Here is a 21,115-nt window from a genome sequence, read left to right as displayed (position 1 = left end):
CACCACACCCTGCTATAGGATATTGGTCTCTTGAGATTAAACTGACACAAATGTTAGTTCCTCGCACATTAGCAGATAAACTGTAGTTAGAGGAGGGAAAGTATTTTTCAAAAATTATGCTCAGCTTTACCCAACCGTTATAGGCAAATGCATTACACTCAGAGCCATATTTAGATAGAGTATATGGCTCTGATTACATTGTACCAATAATAGTCCCATTCGTTTTCAGCACAATTAATTTATGTAGGCAGACTACAGCCGTGAATTAAGTTTAAAATAGTTTAGAGCCTGTTCACAAACCTTACAACTCTTGTCATGTATTATGTCTCATTATGTGTTTTGAAAAAAGGTTGACAATGTGCAAAACACATCTATCGTCAAGCGTATTATGTTATGTAGCTTCATCACCAGTAGGTGGTGCAATTGTATAATTTTAGATCAGCTATGAATCGACGAATCAGCTGCACAAAATTGGTATTTCTTGTGTTTCACAAATGTGCTTGGTTAAAATAATCTATTATAATATGATTTGTTTATAATCCATATTTATCTGGATGATAGGCCTATGTCCCACTCATTTCCCTCGTGACCATTATAATTTGTTTGACAATTGTGTGTCTGGACTTTAACATTGGTTGTTCGTTCTTTTCCATGGGAAGCTAGAATAGATTATTATTTAATCAAAAATAAATAACAATTTGCTAAAGATATTGAATAGATAGTCAAAATATCGATAAGATATTCTCTTTGAATGAGATAAATAAACACATACCGTACATATTGTCGTCTTTTGATGACATCATCACTGGGACTTTCCGGATGCGTTGGGGTTGACTTGTAAAAGCTGTCTTGAAACAGGATAACTCTAGCTAATATATCACCGCAGGGAAGAGAAAGACAGATCGAAGGAAACCATGAAGGAGGGTAAAGATCCAAATGACACCGAATGGTTAAAATATTAAAACTATCTGTTGTCAACAGATATATTCAAAAACAGAATGTCAACAACGCGGCCCCTTCTCGGTATGAAGCGAGTCACCGAGGTAACCAGTTCGGAACCCCGGGGAAACAGGCTATCACCAGCAGCGAGCAAACAACAGCAAGAGGCCCTGGCAGTGGACGAATTTGCGGTCCTTGAAAACAAGCAAGAAGAACTGAAATGCGCTAAGCCCAGAGTAGAACAGGTTTTTCAGGTAGCTTTCACAATTATCGGCCTTTTGGACACTGGAGCCCACAGTAGTACAGCATCAAGGCAGATATGGCTTCAACTCAAGGGAAAGAGAGACGACGTGTCGAGGGCAAAGGTAAACATTGACTGTGATTGATTAAAATTAGCTTGAGGCTTATAACTTTGATGCCCTTTGTTATATTGTTGTATTTACTTATTTTTGTAAGTCAGTTATGCAGTTCAACAGCAACGGCCTTTAACGTTAGTAGAGAAAAGGGCCATCCTGAAATGAAGCGGCAAATCAGGCAGTATAATCGCATGGTCATGTGGTACCGAATGGAATAGCTACTATGCTAATTGAGAAGTTGTTTGGGTTTCATAATCTGATAAGGCTTTGTGTCATCTGCCTTCTAGCTAATAATATATCAGTAAAGATTATAGATCTAACGTTAGAGTCCATCCAGGGGCCAGGTTTACATAATTTCAAAATATCCCGATTGCATGACAGATGTCAATGACAGACGGACAAGCTGTTCTTAGCGTTCCTTTTGTTTTCATTTCAACACTGACTTCTCGTTCATTCTACTACTCAAAAAACACCAGTCGTATCTTGGCCACATCTTTTACATTTCTGTATCTTGAGTTTTCCCTTGCCAACATCCTGTAGCAGGCAAGTGAAGTTAAATGTACAGATCACCGAATTGGGTAATATCAATGTCACTGTTCGACTCAACGCGGAAACGATTACTATTGGTGCCAGTAAATTTGGAATCTCCTCCCACCCAATTGAGAACACAGAAAATGGAAACCCCAACACAGTTATGTCTTGCCCCATCATGTCTCTTTCCAGTGTGTAGTCATCAGGAAACCATGTCCACTGTATGGAGAGGAGACACGTATGCATTGTGACAGGGCCTTCTTTGACATAGCCAAACTTGAGGCTGATTCATCAAATATTTCTGGAAAGAGGTTGAGATTTCCTCATTGGGTTTCAGTTGGTTTTTGACAACTTCCCGTCTTCCACGTTTTAATCTCACCAATTTACGGTCAATGTGGTCATGACAGAGTTGACAGAGTTGTCAGTGAAGATGAGTGATGTTTCTTGGGTAGGCGTAGAGGGGGTATCCCTGTGCATCCTGCTATCAGTTTCAATTGGCTTGTTACCCCTTTAAGCTTCAAACATGGACCTTCTCGTGTGAATGATATTTTTTTTGTCATGTCTACTTTTCTAACTGGTGTTGACTCTGTTGTTCCAGGAGTACCTGAAAGGCATGTGTGACCCAGAGCTGCAGAAGGTGGAGCGCTACCCTGTGGACATGCACTGCATCTTTGCTGGTGCCCGGGGTCTGTTCCTTGACCGACTGCTGCGGGACACCAGCGCTGAGGTTGTGATGCTGGAGCCGGGCAGACTGCGCCTGCTGGGCTGTGTTGAGTCTGTTGTCATGGCACAGAGCCGCGTGCAGCAGTTTGTTGCTCTCTTCCAAGAGAAGCGCAGCCTGCCCGGAGATAGGGAGCTGGCTGTGAAACGCACCTTCAAGACGTTTGTGGAGGAGCGAGATGATAAGTATGCCATGGAGCTGCTCCTGCTGCCCAGTGCCCTGAAGGAGGAGCTGCTAGGTCTGGCCCAGAGCCCCACTCAGCCTGATGGTGCTATAGACGTGGACCAGGATCGCTCCCAGAGCAGCACCCCTGTCACTGACCTCTCCAACCGCATCCTGGACACCAGCTTTGAGGAGAAGGCGGTTGGGGCTGCAGCCGGGACTGAAGCGGGGTTGCTGAATGGCGTCCGTCCCTCCCACAAGCGCCGCTCGTCAGAGAGCGAGCTGAGGGACACCAAGAGGCAGTACTCCCTGGAGAGGAGGGATGAGTCTATGGAGAGAGAGCGCCACGCTGTGGCCGGTGACAGCCAAGTTAAGACCCCCTCCAAGACCAACATGGGGCTGATGGTGCTGGACTCTAGTGATGGTGCGGATGACGGGGAGGCAGTGAGCCCTGAGACCAACCTGCGGTGCCTGGTGAACTTCTTCAGGACCATGGGCTACCAGCAGGAGGTGGTGGAGCGGGTGGTGAAGGAGACAGGCCAGACAGAGGACACTTTCCTGCTGCTGGAGTGCATTGTGGAGGAGAGCCAAAGAACAGAGAGGCAGCAAGGAGGGGCATCCTCAACCCACAACCCTGAGTCTTCCTCCTCCTCATCCTCTACTCTCTCCAGGGATAAGGACAGAGGGCTAGATAGAGTGCCAAACCGAGCCCTGGATGTAAAGTCCAAGGAGAACATTAAGCCACCCAGCAGCAATGGTGTTGGCCAGAGGGGACAGTGTAGCAGCATGCTGCAGACAGTGACACTAAAGAGGAGCAGCAGTGCTCAGGGGGCTGCTTACGATATCATCACCATCAATGATGACGAGGACAACACAGACACACTGACTGGCAGTAAAGCCAGGATGGCAGAGCAGATGGATATTCCATCGGGGCCCAGGATGGACTACCTGTCCCGGGGAGGGGCTCAGACCATGGGGCCAGTACGTGTGGAAAGTGTGACGGCACTGCGGAGCACACCACAGCGCCCGACCCAGCCAGCAGACACACGGCCAGGCTGCTCCTACCAGACCCTGTCAGCCAGGGTCCCCCCACCCCACCCAGAGCCTGCTCCACCACCCATGACTGCCACGACCCGCTTCCATGATTCCCTGAGAAACCCCTACACCCTGACCCTACAGAACGAGCCTGGACGCCCTGATCTCCGCCACATCATCATCGACGGCAGCAACGTGGCCATGGCGTGAGTAACCTCCCCTTACTATACCCCCTCTGTAGGAGGATGTGGAACAACACTGAGAGCCCACACTCATTTTCCCATCATCAGATATGACTGTTTGGAACCACCTGTGTGTAGGCCTATGTGAGCGTTGGTGTGTGTGTGAAAGCAGGAGTGTAACCCTCAGTCAGGACTTTCTCAAGGGTAACATAAAAGCTCATAGCTGAGAGCTCTTCCAGTAACCCTCTGTGAATGCATGAGTAGGTAGGCCTAGCGCATGGCCGCAGTGGCTTTGGCAAGGCTAATGACTGTCCAGATGGGAAAATCTCTCTCTGAAATAATTGTCAGTAATATAACTCCAACTATCTCTCAACTTTTGTCAGTTCTCCTCTGTTTCTTACTTCGCACACCATTTTATTCTGTCCACTGAAGTCGTTACTGGAAGTTGATTTAGTCCGAATAATTGTGGTAGAGGTATATCACCCTTTCAGACTCAGACTAATCTGACTGGCACAGCTAACTTCCGTTTGTTGTGGATTGATCAGGACTATGAGTTAGGCTATCTATCTAGCAGTGGCGGTCAGTGCCGTTTAAGATGAGGGAGGACAATTATTTTTTCATGAGCATGGCCTTTCTATTACAGCATTTTGGATGACTCGTTCATATTCCATTCACCCAGTTCAATGTAACAGCGATAGGTTTAGGCTACTACATGATACTCAAATTTTCCCTATACCCATCATGAGGTTGCTACAACCTAGCCTATGAATGAAAGTTTACAACGTAGGTGCACACAGGTCGAGAGACAAATTTGAGGTAACAGACAGTGACATTCAATGCTGCCTTGCACACTCTTCCTGCATCTAGCTGATATAGGGTGTAATCATTAGTCCAACAGTTGCAAACAAGAGTTTCTATTGGACAAGTTCAGGTATGTTTATCCCCGTTTTGTTCTGTTTGCTTCCATTTTAAGAAACGTTTTTCAACAGAATCGGTGGAATGAATACACCCCTGATCACGCGTAAACAGAGTTCACTCTGATAACAGCCACGTTATATTCCTTCTCTTCCCTTCGCTTGTGGACTTCAATGCACAACACATCAGCTCTATGGCGAAAAAACCTTTCCAAACCAAACCGCTACACACAGCCTACATCATTGTCACCATATTAGCTAAAGTAACATCATAGTCAGCATAGCTAATAGAACTAACGTGTTAGTAAATCCACTACAATCATGCAGTAACGTTAGTGTACAGTCAGTAAGCAGTTACACCGGCGGCCCCAGTGGCAATACATTTGTAATACCAAAAGCTTACCTTGAAGAGTTCCAGTGTTGTGTAGGAAAGTCATAGCCAGCTAGCTAACATAGCATCCCTCTATTTGAGCAGGGTGTTTCAGTAGGCTAAACTAGCAAACTGCAGTTGCTAGCTAAGTAAGTGAAACTCTTGCTTCTCCTTCATTGTGGAAGAAATTAATTTGTTCAAAACTGTTCAACTATTGTCTTTCTCTCTCTTTGAGTCAACTACTCAATACATTTTGTACACTGCAGTGCTAGCTAGCTGTAGCTTATGTTTTCAGTACTAGATTCATTCTCTGATCCTTTGATTGGGTGGACAACATGTCAGTTCATGCTGCAAGAGCTCTGATAGGCTGTAGGACGTCCTCCGGAAGTTATCATAATTACTGTGTAAGTCTATGGAAGGGGGTGAGAACCATGAGCCTCCTAGGTTTTGTATTGAAGTCAATTTACCCAGAGGACGGAAACTAGCTGTCCTCCGGCTACACCATGGTGCTACCCTACAGAGTGCTGTTGAGGCTACTGTAGACCTTTGCAAAATAGTTTTAATCAGTTATTTGGTGACGTGATTATATTTAGTATAGTTTTATCTAAAAAGGATCACTTTTGTAAATGTTTTACCATAATTTTTTTAAGTGAAATTCACTTTGGAGGATGGTCCTTCCCTTCCTCCTCTGAGGAGCCTCCACTGCTATCTAGCTACCTCATCAGAATGAGGTCAGAAAATCACATTTCATGATAAGATCTCAGAGTACATATGCTATAGGGACATCCAAGTACGAACAAGTATGGGGGTTTTATGAGAAAATTACAAGGGGAAATAAAGCTTTTTGTATATTTGGCGATTATATTTCTAGGTTGACAAGGTGATTTTACTATCCACGTTAGTGGTGCTGGAGTTAGTTGCACATCCTGTTTGAACTCACTTTCTCTTTAAGAGGGAACTTCTCTGTAACTTTGCATTGCCCCACAAAATGAGACGTGTTTGAAGCTTGTGTGTGTTCAATGTTCTCTGGCCATTTGTTTGTAATGGTTGTTATGAGATCTACTGGACCCCCTATCTGCCCATATTTTCCAGAACTCTACCCTGACTAGCCTATCTCCAAGTAATATAAATAAACCCTATTTTACTTTGTTTTTTAGATATAGAATGAGATTAGTGTATTGGGAGGGATCAACAACTCTGGGTAGAATAAATAAATAAAATATGTGTACAAAGGCTGCATTTAAACTCTCCATATCTTTATTTTTGGATTGCAGGACTGATAACTTCCTGCCAAAAGCTGGCTCTGACCAGAGGGACATTCTACTCTTTGTTAGGCTACATCTTATATGTTTTTGTAGACGTCAGAATGTCTTTCACTCCTTCAATGTGTTACTTTTCTGAGTGGCTTTCTTTCTCAAACTGGGCTGGCACAGTAATTGTATAATTGTGTAATTGACGATTTAAGGATAAAGACCATCATGAAAGTAAAATAACCGTCATAGCCGTTCTAGTAAAATAATGTTTTTATTTTAATGAACTTCATATTCAATTCGACAAACTTTACCCAAAAGCAGCAAAGTAAAAGTAAGCCTGGTTTACATCTAACAGCCAATATGAGACGAGAGGACGCAAAACTGGCCAGTTTTAGAATTTTGTGTTTAGGACAAACAGCTGACTGAAGACGGGAGGAAGGCTGGGCATTCAGAAACATGACACGTGCGGTTGAGTTAGTAACTCTACAACTTGATGGAAGTTTTGTTCCTTGTTTCAGCAAGTTGTTGTTGTAGCAAACTAGTCTTGGTTGCCGAGGCAACCCCCACCCCCCACCATTCCTGCAGCACATGCAATCAGGAGGAGAGGAGAAAATTTGTGTAAAATTTGCTGCTTTTGGGTAAAGTTTGTCTACTTTCTTTACTATAGCTTTTTGCTATTCAAACGATTATAGTGGTGACCATCACAGCCCTACTTGTTACTCATCTGTGACAATACTGTCTGAAGGCAATCCTCAATTTGTCAATCTGAAATACAACAATCACTTTATGTATTAGGCTAGTTTATAAGCCATTTCTAACCTAATCATTCCTAAGTAACCCTTCCTCCTTGTGCTCCTCTGTAGGCATGGTCTCCACCGCTTCTTCTCCTGCCGGGGGATAGCCATCGCTGTGGAGGCCTTCTGGAGGCAGGGCCACCGGGAGATCACCGTCTTTGTGCCTCAGTGGAGGCAGAAGAGAGACCGCTGCACCACAGGTCAGAACAAACACACACCACAGCACAGGCCACCCCAACCTGGGCTCAATCTCATCCCTCTGGTTTTGGGTGGTAAAGAAGTGACATGAAATGTACCGGTAGTACAGCCATCCAAGGTTTTTGTCAGGAGAAAGATGATTGTACTTTGGCAAAAAGTTGTGAGGATTACTGTTTGAGTGGTAATAATGTGCTCCACATGTTTGTCTGTTATGTGTGCTCTGTTAAGGATAAGGTCTTAATGTGTGTATTTGCTCCACGTGTCTCAATAGAACAACATTACCTGAACCAACTGGAAGACCTGCGTCTGCTCTCCTTCACTCCTTCCAGAGAGGTCTGTGGACAGAGGATTTCCTCCCATGATGACAGGTACTGCTGAGTCACACATCTCACCTCGTCATACAGCCAGCCCACCCTCTGTCATCTGCTGCCACCTCATCCATACTCACCCTGTCCCACAGCCTCGCCCACATTCCTTACTGCCACCTCATCCATACTTGCCCTGTCCCACAGCCTCGCTCACATTCCCTGTTGCCACCTCATCCATACTCACCCTGTCCCACATTCCCTGCTGCCACCTCATCCATACTCACCCTGTCCCACATTCCTTACTGCCACCTCATCCATACCTACCCTTTGTCACAGCCTCGCCCACATTCCCTGCTGCCACCTCATCCATACTCACTAGGGTTGAATGGCGGGAACCCGGTTACCGAGATTTACTGCCCAAAACCACTCCCTTTTCCCAGGATAAATAACTGCGAGAAACCGGTCAATTATAATAAATGATTTAAATGAACAGCATGCCGTGAAATGGAACTGTTCACTTATATGCCATGTCTAAATCTGGTTTCTCTACAACCTTCTCTCTGGTCACTGCATGATGAATCATCAACGCTCAGGGTGGGGACCGACAGCCCATCTCAGTATGTAGACCTGCACTATACAGTGGGGAAAAAAAGTATTTAGTCAGCCACCAATTGTGCAAGTTCTCCCACTTAAAAAGATGAGAGAGGCCTGTAATATTCATCATAGGTACACGTCAACTATGACAGACAAATTGAGAAAAAATAATCCAGAAAATTACATTGTAGGATTTTTAATGAATTTCTTTGCAAATTATGGTGGAAAATAAGTATTTGGTCACCTACAAACAAGCAAGATTTCTGGCCCTCACAGACCTGTAACTTCTTCTTTAAGAGGCTCCTCTGTCCTCAACTCGTTACCTGTATTAATGGCAACTGTTTGAACTTGTTATCAGTATAAAAGACACCTGTTCACAACCTCAAACAGTCACACTCCAAACTCCACTATGGCCAAGACCAAAGAGCTGTCAAAGGACACCAGAAACAAAATTGTAGACCTGCACCAGGCTGGGAAGACTGAATCTGCAATAGGTAAGCAGCTTGGTTTGAAGAAATCAACTGTGGGAGCAATTATTAGGAAATGGAAGACATACAAGACCACTGATAATCTCCCTCGATCTGGGGCTCCACGCAAGATCTCACCCCGTGGGGTCAAAATGATCACAAGAACGGTGAGCAAAAATCCCAGAACCACACGGGGGGACCTAGTGAATGACCTGCAGAGAGCTGGGACCAAAGTAACAAAGCCTACCATCAGTAACACACTACGCCACCAGGGACTCAAATCCTGCAGTGCCAGACGTGTCCCCCTGCTTAAGCCAGTACATGTCCAGGCCCGTCTGAAGTTTGCTAGAGTGCATTTGGATGATCCAGAAGATGATTGGGAGAATGTCATATGGTCAGATGAAACCAAAATATAACTTTTTGGTAAAAACTCAACTCGTCGTGTTTGGAGGACAAAGAATGCTGAGTTGCATCCAAAGAACACAATACCTACTGTGAAGCATGGGAGTGGAAACATCATGCTTTGGGGCTGTTTTTCTGCAAAGGGACCAGGACGACTGATCCGTGTAAAGAAAATAATGAATGGGGCCATGTATCGTGAGATTTTGAGTGAAAACCTCCTTCCATCAGCAAGGGCATTGAAGATGAAACGTGGCTGGGTCTTTCAGCATGACAATGATCCCAAACACACCGCCAGGGCAACGAAGGAGTGGCTTCGTAAGAAGCATTTCAAGGTCCTGGAGTGGCCTAGCCAGTCTCCAGATCTCAACCCCATAGAAAATCTTTGGAGGGAGTTGAAAGTCAGTGTTGCCCAGCCACAGCCCCAAAACATCACTGCTCTAGAGGAGATCTGCACGGAGGAATGGGCCAAAATACCAGCAACAGTGTGTGAAAACCTTGTGAAGACTTACAGAAAACGTTTGACCTGTGTCATTGCCAACAAAGGGTATATAACAAAGTATTGAGAAACTTTTGTTATTGACCAAATACTTATTTTCCACCATAATTTGCAAATAAATTCATAAAAAATCCTACAATGTGATTTTCTGGATTTTTTTTCCTGATTTTGTCTGTCATAGTTGACGTGTACCTATGATGAAAATTACAGGCCTCTCTCATCTTTTTAAGTGGGAGAACTTGCACAATTGGTGGCTGACTAAATACTTTTTTCCCCCACTGTATATACTAAAGTATGTGGACACCCCTTCAAATTAGTGGATTCGGCTATTTCAGCCACACCGTTGCTGACAGGTGTGTAAAATCGAGAACAAAGCCATGCAATCTCCATAGACAAACATTGTCAGTAGAATGGCCTTACTGAAGTGCTCAGTTCCAAACTGCCTCTGGAAGCAACGTCAGCACAAGAACTGTTCGTCGGTAGCTTCGTGAAATGGGTTTCCTTGGCCGAGCAGCCGCACACAAGCCTAAGATCACCATGCGTAATGCCAAGCGTCGGCTGGAGTGGTGTAAAGCTCGCCGCCATTGGACACTGGAGCAGTGGAAACGCGTTCTCTGGAGTGATGAATCACGCTTCACCATCTGGCAGTCCGACGGAAGAATCTGGGTTTGGCAGATGCCAGGAGAACGCTACCTGCCCCAATGCATAGTGCCAACTGTAAAGTTTGGTGGAGGAGGAATAATGGTCTGGGGCTGTTTTTCATGGTTCGGGCTAGGCCCCTTAGTTCCAGGTAAGGGAAGTCTTAACGCTACAGCATACAATGACATTCTAGACGATTCTGTGCTTCCAACTTTGTGGCCCTTTGCTGAAACAGGAAGGCCCTTTCCTGTTTCAGCATGACAACGCCCCCATTCACTAAGTGAGGTCCATATTGAAATGGTTTGTCGAGATCGGTGTGGAAGAACTTGACTGGCCTGCACAGAGCCCTGACCTCAACCCCAACGAACACCTTTGGGATGAATTGGAACGCCGACTGCGAGCCAGGCCTAATCGCCCAACATCAGTGCCCGACCTCACTAATCTTGTGGCTGAATGGAAGTAAGTCCCCGCAGCAATGTTCCAACATCTAGTGGAAGGCCTTCCCAGAAGAGTGGAGGCTGTTATAGCAGCAAAGGGGGACCAACTCCATATTAATGCCCATGTCATCATGGTCACTTTTTTTCTTGTGACAGGTAGACAGACCTACATTTGCTGCAGCATAGCCTATGCTACAGTAATATAAAGGCAGAATGTGCGGCTAATTTACATATCTCCATCCGGCTTTCGGGGTCACCTTATTTTTTTATTGTAAAGATGATTTTTATCTTTTTTGCAGCTGCAGAGTTTTAAAACACTCCTATATCGTTGCTTTAAATCAGTGCGCGAGCACTCTCTCGCAGTCTTTCTCTCCATCAATTCCATTCAAACTGCATTCAAAATTGATAATCCTGTTCAAGATTGATATATATATATATATATATACAGTGGGGAGAACAAGTATTTGATACACTGCCGATTTTGCAGGTTTTCCTACTTACAAAGCATTTAGAGGTCTGTAATTTTTTATCATAGGTACACTTCAACCGTGAGAGACGGAATCTAAAAATCCAGAAAATCACATTGTATTATTTTAAAGTAATTAATTTGCATTTTATTGCATGACATAAGTATTTGATACATCAGAAAAGCAGAACTTAATATTTAGTACAGAAACCTTTGTTTGCAATTACAGAGATCATACGTTTAAAGATTTTCTATTGGGTTCAGGTCTGGAGACTGGCTAGGCCACTCCAGGACCTTGAGATGCTTCTTACGGAGCCACTCCTTAGTTGCCATGGCTGTGTGTTTCGGGTCGTTGTCATGCTGGAAGACCCAGCCACGACCCATCTTCAATGCTCTTACTGAGGGAAGGAGGTTGTTGGCCAAGATCTCGCGATACATGGCCCCATCCATCCTCCCCTCAATATGGTGCTGTCGTCCTGTCCCCTTTGCAGAAAAGCATCCCCAAAGAATGATGTTTCCACCTCCATGCTTCACGGTTGGGATGGTGTTCTTGGGGTTGTACTCATCCTTCTTCTTCCTCCAAACACGGCGAGTGGAGTTTAGACCAAAAAGCTATATTTTTGTCTCATCAGACCACATGCCCTTCTCCCATTCCTCCTCTGGATCATCCAGATGGTCATTGGCAAACTTCAGACGGGCCTGGACATGCGCTGGCTTGAGCAGGGGGACCTTGCGTGCGCTGCAGGATTTTAATCCATGACGGCGTAGTGTGTTACTAATGGTTTTCTTTGAGACTGTGGTCTCAGCTCTCTTCAGCTCATTGACCAGATTCTGCCGTGTAGTTCTGGGCTGATCCCTCACCTTCCTCATGATCATTGATGCCCCACAAGGTGAGATCTTGCATGGAGCCCCAGACCGAGGGTGATTGACCGTCATCTTGAACTTCTTCCATTTTCTAATAATTGCGCCAACAGTTGTTGCCTTCTCACCAAGCTGCTTGCCTATTGTCCTGTAGCCCATCCCAGCCTTGTGCAGGTCTACAATTTTATCCCTGATGTCCTTACACAGCTCTCTGGTCTTGGCCATTGTGGAGAGATTGGAGTCTGTTTGATTGAGTGTGTGGACAGGTGTCTTTTATACAGGTAGCGAGTTCAAACAGGTGCAGTTAACAGGTAATGAGTGGAGAACAGGAGGGCTTCATAAAGAAAAACTAACAGGTCTGTGAGAGCCGGAATTCTTACTGGTTGGTAGGTGATCAAATACTTATGTCATGCAATAAAATGCAAACTAATTACTTAAAAATCATACAATGTGTTTTTCTGGATTTTTGTTTTAGATTCCGTCTCTCACAGTTGAAGTGTACCTATGATAAAAATTACAGACCTCTACATGCTTTGTAAGTAGGAAAACCTGCAAAATCGTCAGTGTATCAAATAGTTGTTCTCCCCACTGTATATATACAGTTGAAGTCGGAAGTTTACATACACCTTAGCCAAATACATTTAAACTCAGTTTTTCACAATTCCTGACATTTAATCCTAGTAAAAATTCCCTGTCTTAGGTCAGTTAGGATCACCACTTTATTTTAAGAATGTGAAATGTCAGAATAATAGTAGAGTGATTTATTTAAGCTTTTATTTATTTCAGTGGGTCAGAAGTTTACATACACTCAATTAGTATTTGGTAGCATTGCCTTTAAATTGTTTAACTTGGGTCAAATGTTTCAGGTAGCTTTACACAAGCTTCCCACAATAAGTTGGGTGAATTTTGGCCCATTCCTCCTGACAGAGCTGGTGTAACTGAGTCAGGTTTGTAGGCCTCCTTGCTCACACACGCTTTTTCAGTTCTGCCCACAATTTCTATAGGATTGAGGTCAGGGCTTTGTGATGGCCACTCCAATACCTTGACTTTGTTGTCCTTAAGCCATTTTGCCACAACTTTGGAAGTATGCTTGGGGTCATTGTCCATTTGGAAGACCCATTTGCGACCAAGCTTTAACTTCCTGACTGATGTCTTGAGATGTTGCTTCAATATATCCACATAATTTTCCTTCCTCATGATGCCATCTATTTTGTGAAGTGCACCAGACCCTCCTGCAGCAAAGCACCCCCACAGCATGATGCTGCCACCCCTGTGCTTCACGGTTGGGATGGTGTTCTTCGGCTTGCAAGTTCCCCCTTTTTCCTCCAAACATAACGATGGTCATTATGGCCAAACAGTTATATTTTTGTTTCATCAGAACAGAGGACATGTCTCCAAAAAGTAAGATCTTTGTCCCCATGTGCAGTTGCAAACCGTAGTCTGGCTTTTTTATGGCGGTTTTGGAGCAGTAGCTTCTTCCTTGCTGAGCGGCTTTTCAGGTTATGTTGATATAGGACTCGTTTTACTGTGGATATAGATACTTTTGTACCTGTTTCCTCCAGCATCTTCACAAGGTCCTTTGCTGTTGTTCTGGGATTGATTTGCACTTTTCGCACCAAAGTACGTTCATCTCTAGGAGACAGAATGCGTCTCCTTCCTGAGCGGTATGACGGCTGCGTGGTCCCAAGGTGTTTATACTTGCATACTATTGTTTGTACAGATGAACGTGGTACCGTCAGGCGTTACGAAATTGCTCCCAAGGATGAACCAGACTTGTGGAGGTCTACAAAAAAAAGAATCTGAGGTCTTGGCTGATTTCTTTTGATTTTTCCCATGATGTCAAGCAAAGAGGCACTGAGTTTGAAGGTAGGCCTTGAAATACATCCACAGGTACACCTCCAATTGTCTCAAATTATGTCCATTAGCCAATCAGAAGCTTCTAAAGCCATGACATCATTTTCTGGAATTTTCCAAGCTGTTTAAAGGCACAGTCAACTTAGTGTATGTAAACTTCTGACCCACTGGAATTGTGATACAGTGAAATAATCTGTCTGTAAACAATTCTTGGAAAAATTACTTGTGTCATGCACAAAGTAGATGTCCTAACCGACTTGCCAAAACTATAGTTTGTTAACAAGGAATCTGTGGAGTGGTTGAAAAACGAGTTTTAATGACTAACTTAAGTGTATGTAAACTTCCGACTTCAACTGTAGGTCCATATATAGATATATAGTCTTAGCCTACTTCTTTCAGGTAATACATTCAATGCAATATTAGCCTTCTATCTAGCTAATGGATGGTGGGTTATGCATAATAAGCTTCCAACTTATAGCCTCTGTCTCTTGCGCAATACGCACGCAACTGTGCTCCGCTGGCCTCTCTCTGTAAAAAAGGCTCCTTAGCTCTTGGAGACCCATGCAGGAAAAGCTAGACTAGAATAGCTTGCTGGACATTATGTTTTGGGCATTTCTTATACCAATAGACTATTTGAAGAGGGGCGCAAGCTCTTGTTTGTTGAATGTTAAATACAGCAGCCAATAGAACTCACGGTTCATTTGAAAGAAGAGCGAACGCTTGATGGCGGTAGGCTATTGCAGTTATTTATTCAACCCTCGTGAAGAGAAGTGAAAGCCTTCTGCATCTCATTCTAGTCCTATATTTTTCAAACATGTCATGAGAATGATGAAGATAAGGACAACAACTTATTTCATTTAACTGTTGAAAGCGAGGAAGGAATGAAGCAACACTAGAGAGAGAAAGAGGTGGTAGGCTAATGACGTTAGTGGAAATATTAAGATTTTTTTTCTTCTAATTGTTCTCTCCCTGCTAATCATGGTTTGAATGATGTGTGTAATTCCAGTCCGTATAATACAATACAGTACAGTAATACAGTTCACACTCAAAAAGATTAGCTTGTTTCATTTATTTACCCAAGAGAGCATAGCTAGGCCTAGATCTATTAGCTTTTATGTTTTTCTGTCGAGCATAATGTGCAGTAGCCTATATAGCATATTGGATAACGGCACAATCATTTGGGCTTTTTTGGGCTTGGGCTCATTAAATATATTTAATCAGGCTCAGGTTGCATCAGGCTTGAATTTTCGATCAACGCTCTAATCAAATCCAGACAGGCCTATTTAAATGCTTTATAATGCTTTTAAATGACACTTCCGGTTTTGGTAGGAAATACCGGGTTACCCGGGAGAAAAGTGATTTATTCTCGGGATGGAAAATGTGTAAAATACCGGGAAAATATTCCACCCTAATACTCACTCTGTCCCACAGCCTCGCCCACATTCCTTACTGTCATCCATACTGACTCACTGTCAGCTGACTCGGTCCATCTTGTCTCGCTCTCACCCACAGGTTTCTGCTCCACCTGGCAGAGAAGACAGGAGGAGTTATTGTCACCAATGACAACCTGCGGGACTTTGTAAATACATCAGAGGCATGGATGAGGATCATCCAAGAGAGGTGAAGGCCTTTTAACCAATCGTCAGACATGCACTCATTTCTCCACAGACATTTTATATAATCCCTGGACACAATACCTTCTCCCACACTGACTGCCCCCTTTTTCCAGGCTTCTGCAGTTTACCTTTGTGGAGGACCACTTTATGATCCCAGATGACCCCCTGGGGAAGCATGGCCCCCACCTGGAGGTGTTCTTACGGAAGGACAACAGGTGTGTGTGAAAGGAGATGATAGTATTGTTTATACAGTATGACATTACTGCAGAGGTGTGTGTGTATTGACCATACGTGTGTCTCTCTCACAGACGGAGCTCAGTCACACCTCCTCTGAGGCCAGACCCTCGAGCCACCCCGCAGCTGGTCTATGTCCAAGCTCTGCAGTCTTCACCCCGCCCCTCATCTTCCCCCCGCCCCACAGCTACCCCCCAGATGAGGCCACCCTCCCACTGGCCACATTCTGGGCCCCCTGGGTGGCACCCCCCCCACCCAACACCCTCACCCCCTCCACAGAGGTCACACGCTCCTCGCCCCTCACCCCCTCTTCAGCGATCGCACAACCCTCGCCCAACACCCTCTCCCCCTCCCCAGCGTTCACTTTCGGAAACCATAGAGCTCAAAAGGAAGCTGTACGATATCTTCCCCGACCAGAAGCAGCGCATTGACTGTATCCTGAGTGACAACCCCTACATGAGAGACCTGAATGCACTGTCAGGCCTTCTGCTGGGATGAAACCAAGCACACATACCGTACTCAGCCACTCACACACAGATACACTTACATGTCTCTGTCGAAGGAGGGTGCCAATAGTAGGCCTATGTACAGAAAACTGAGCTATTTAAAGTTTTGTATTAAAGACGATGGTCAACTGCACTGCTCTTGGGGATGGCTATTTGTTTGGAAGACATAACTCTCTCCTTTTTCTACACGTTTTAAGTTCAGCAGTGTCCATGGAACATATGCACTTTTATGACATTTCTCAATCGTTTGCTTTCGAGTGAAACCATAAATTGTGGGGAAGGAATTGTCCAGCTGGCATATACTGTATGTAGTGTGCACATATTTGTTCTAAGTACTTATTTCCTGTAATTTGTCTCTGCACAAGTCTTTAAGGTGTGAAACCAAATTGTGTTGAAATTGCTATTGCTGTAATAACTGCTGAAGGAATGTTATTTTGTTCATGTTGTAATATAATTTGTTTCTATATGATTTTGTAAATATCAACATTGACATGTGCATATATGGTTTTATGTAATTAATGACAAAAATACAAACAGCCCCATAAAGAAGCTTTATTTTTATTTTTTTACTAGTGATACTTAATTCCTCCAGTGATTCACAATCTAGTGCTTTGATACCAAGTTGGCAGATGCAAGGCCTGGAGGCACCAGTGCCCTGTCCAAGTACAATCCTGTGCTGAGAAAATTATATGGAAAAGATTATCTAAAACATCTGAGGAAATTATATTCCTTGAATGACATCACAAATATTACTTACAGAGTTTGGCTGCTAAGTCCCTTATCTTCCTGTACTGATTGGCCATTGTATCTTCTGGAGAGTCCCAGACTGACTCAGAGCCCAGAAGAAGAGCCAACTTACCCATGTTACTCAATGATCTGGAACACCCTGGCCACTCTCGTGCAAGTTACTATCTTTTGTAATGGTAACAACATAGCAAACCCGTGATTCATTATTGGTTAGATAAGACCCCGGTCACCAGCTACAGCCACCAGAGGTCACTGTGAACCAAGCAGTCAGGGGCTAGTTGGTACTGGATCACTTATTGCTAAAAGATCTCATCACAGATGAGTGGCCTGGCTATTATGATGAAATCAATTTGCTTCAGTTGTGTATAGCTTCAGTTTTGTATAACAAGGTGCATCCATTGTGTATAACTAATATTCAACTCTTTTTGGAGATGTTTGTCAGTGTATTCTACCAGGGAGGTAAAACTTTGGACTCTGTCTCCAAGTCCCCTTTCTGTTGTTTCTTCTCTATATAATGTAAAGGATGTCAGTCACTGATGTTTGATTTACATTTTTTTCCTTTTCAGATTTCTACAACCACGGAAATGCTGTGGTATCACCAATGAGGGCACAGGCGTTCTGTGGGTATCTCACAGTTACTTGAAAGACAGGGTGTATATTTGATCTCCACAGGCTGGTAAAGTTAATAAAGGCCAACTGTTTGTCATAAACGAGACCTTTTCTTATTTCTGTATGTTGATGTCTTTGTTCTAACCATATATTTTTTAACTGTTTTGTTGGTGTGTGTTGACATGTACTCAAAACAAAAAATAGTAATATACAGTGCATTCGGAAAGTATTCAGACCCCTTGACTTTTTCCATATTTTGTTACGTTACAGCCTTATTCTAAAATTGATTAAATTGAAAATGTTCTTCATCAATCTACACACAATACCCCATAATGACAAAGCAAAAACAGGTTTGTATACATTTTTGCAAATGTTTGAAATATGAAAAACTGAAATATCACATTTACATAAGTATTCAGACCCTTTACTCAGTACTTTGTTGAAGCACCTTTGGCAGCAATTACAGCCTCGAGTCTTCTTGGGTATGACGCTACAAGCTTGGCACACCTGTATTTGGGGAGTTTCTCCCATTCCTCTCTGCAGATCCTCAAGCGCTGTCAGGTTGGATGGGAAGCGTCACTGCACAGCTATTTTCAGGTCTCTCCAGAGATGTTCGATCGGGTTCAAGTCCGGGCTCTGGCTGGGCCACTCAAGGACATTCAGAGACTTGTCCCGAAACCACTCCTGCGTTGTCTTGGCTGTGTGTTTAGGGTCGTTGTCCTGTTGGAAGGTGAACCTTCGCCCCAGTCTGAGGTCCTGAGCGCTCTGGAGCAGGTTTTCATCAAGGATCTCTCTCTACTCCGTTCATCTTTCCCTCAATCCTGACTAGTCTCCCAGCATGATGCTGCCACCACCATGCTTCACCATAGGGATGGTGCCAGGTTTCCTCCAGACATGACGCTTGGCATTTAGGCCAAAGAGTTCAATTTTGGTTTCATCAGACCAGAGAATCTTGTTTCTCATGGTCAGAGTCCTTTAGGTGCCTTTTGGCAAACTCTAAGCGGGCTGTCATGTGCCTTTTACTGAGGAGTGGCTTCCGTCTGGCGACTTTACCATAAAGGCCTGATTGGTGTCCAATCAATTGAATTTACCACAGGTAGACTCCAATCAAGTTGTAGAAACATCTCAAGGATGATCAATGGAAACAGGATGCACCGGAGCTCAATTTTGAGTCTCATAGCACATGGTCTGAATACTTATGTAAATACGTTTTTATATATATATATATACATACACACACACACACACACACATTTGCAAAAATGTATAAAAAGCCTGTTTTCCCTTTGTCATTATGGGGTGTTGTGTGTAGATTGAGGGGAATTTTTATTTAATCAATTTTAGAATAAGGCAGTAACGTAACTGTGGAAAAAGTCAAGGGGTCTGAATACTTTCAGAATGCACTGTACATTATAATAGAAACTGTGAGAAACAGTGAATGCAGAAGGGTACGGCTGTGAAGCATTTGCTCAAATACATTTATTTAGGCTGATTAACTCTTACCAAATGTATAAAGGGGGAGACAACTGGCATCCTTTACTGACTGCTGATCAGTGGAAGTAGTGACATGTAATATCTACAAAACTTATCTTCATGAGAAAGTTAATTCAATATAGGTGGTGCACACACCTTTGCAGTCAGGTCGAGCCTGGTGAGCTTGAGCATCAGAGTTTGTTTAGAGGTAGCAATTCAGTGATCATTATAATTGGATGAGAATCATGAATGCACTTTGTGGCTTATTAGTGTGGCTATTTGCCTCATTGATCCCACACACAACAGTTACGCTAAGGTCAGCGAGCCAGGCTGTATCACTGCCATCCCTTTGAAAACAACACAAGATCATTACTAGCTTTGGGTTACCAAGGTACTAAATTCAAAACATCCCTGTTTTGAATGCCAGGAGTTGTAGTGGTTTCCTCATAGGCTAGTTCTTCAGGGAAGCCCTTGTCCCCAAAGGTCTTAGTTATGTAAGAAACATATTCTACTCAACCGTCTTCATTATGCAAACAGCAACTTCTTTAAACAGAAACCACAAAGGTTTGCATACAAACTGAGTTAGCGGAACTAGGCCCTACTTACAGACCTATGGAGGAGTAACGTCAAACATGGTTTCCGTTTGCCGGTAATAGCCGGCTTTTGGCTCCCCCACCCAAAAGAAGGAAATGAGAAGAAAATAATTCCCATTGCGAAATAATGCATTTGAGCCTATTCATTGATTGAAATACCAGTTGATGTCGTGCAAGAGCTGCTGATACAGCTCAAACAGCTGTTTGTTGCTGCTGGAGTGAAACATGCCTTAATAAGCCCAATCATTGCACAACAATTCTAAAAGGCAATGGCATGTAAAAATAATAATAATAATAATAATAATAATGGCCAGGATTGAAAATAACTACTATTTTTATTTCTAAACTGATAATTGAAGCATGCTTCCCATCCATTCAAATGCATAGGCAAGTAGGCAGGCTTCAGCGCATCACACACCACTTTGCAATGAGCTGGAGGCAGTATGCATTTTGAAAACATATACATATGAGGCGTCTTACCTTGCTTTAAAGTAGCCTAGCCAAAATCCAACCAAACATGCAGGCAATTATTTTAAAGAATTCCATATGCCATTGAAACCAGTAAGTAGCATTTTTCTCTCATGTTCTATTGGTTTTCAAATCAACCTTCTTTCATTGTCCAGCAGCCAAAGACACAATCCTAGTCATATTAGCAACCAATGCTAGTTGTTGCATATTTAGATCTGTTTGGATTGATTGACTGATTTTATTTGTCAGTTTAAAAAATACATACAAACATATACACAGCTCAAAAAAATAAAGGGAACACTAAAATAACACATCCTAGATCAGAATGAATGAAATAATCTTATTAAATACTTTTTTCTTTACATAGTTGAATGTGCTGACAACAAAATCACACAAAAATTATTAATGGAAATCAAATGTATCAACCCATGGAGGTCTGGATTTGGAGTCACCCTCAAAATTAAAGTGGAAAACCACACTACAGGCTGATCCAACTTTGATGTAATGTCCTTAAAACAAGTCAAAATGAGGCTCAGTAGTGTGTGTGGCCTCCACGTGCCTGAATGACCTCCCTACAACGCCTGGGCATGCTCCTGATGAGGTGGCGGATGGTCTCCTTAGGGATCTCCTCCCAGACCTGGACTAAAGCATCCGCCAACTCCTGGACAGTCTGTGGTGCAACGTGGCGTTGGTGGATGGAGCGAGACATGATGTCCCAGATGTGCTCAATTGGATTCAGGTCTGGGGAACGGGCGGGCCAGTCCATAGCATCAATGCCTTCCTCTTGCAGGAACTGCTGACACACTCCAGCCATATGAGGTCTAGCATTGTCTTGCATTAGGAGGAACCCAGGGCCAACCGCACCAGCATTTGGTCTCACAAGGGGTCTG

General features: G+C 43.6%; 1 protein-coding gene across 1 annotated transcript; it reads left to right on the top strand.

The window, feature by feature from the left end:
* The first annotated feature begins 798 nt into the window (after positions 1-798).
* LOC311137139 (NEDD4-binding protein 1-like) lies at positions 799-16,831 on the top strand. The gene is made up of 7 exons (XM_084171483.1): positions 799-1,304; positions 2,425-3,950; positions 7,327-7,457; positions 7,727-7,823; positions 15,492-15,599; positions 15,709-15,810; positions 15,904-16,831. The coding sequence occupies exons 1-7, from the start codon at positions 999-1,001 to the stop codon at positions 16,325-16,327; spliced, it is 2,694 nt and encodes an 897-aa protein (XP_084027609.1). The 5' UTR covers positions 799-998; the 3' UTR covers positions 16,328-16,831.
* Positions 16,832-21,115: the final 4,284 nt, after the last annotated feature.

This window comes from Coregonus lavaretus, assembly GCF_964263955.1.
Source record: "Coregonus lavaretus genome assembly, chromosome: 11".
In the NCBI taxonomy this organism is placed as follows: Eukaryota; Metazoa; Chordata; class Actinopteri; order Salmoniformes; family Salmonidae; genus Coregonus; species Coregonus lavaretus.
This window is presented reverse-complemented; position numbering and strand designations above follow the sequence as displayed.

Bases quoted from the DNA above. Each gene is read 5' to 3' on its own strand.
- LOC311137139 (XM_084171483.1), top strand. From the start codon at position 999: ATGTCAACAACGCGGCCCCTTCTCGGTATGAAGCGAGTCACCGAGGTA. The intron at 7,824-15,491 runs GTACTGCTGAGT...TCTCACCCACAG, and splicing joins ATTTCCTCCCATGATGACAG to GTTTCTGCTCCACCTGGCAG. The intron at 15,600-15,708 runs GTGAAGGCCTTT...CCCTTTTTCCAG, and splicing joins ATGAGGATCATCCAAGAGAG to GCTTCTGCAGTTTACCTTTG.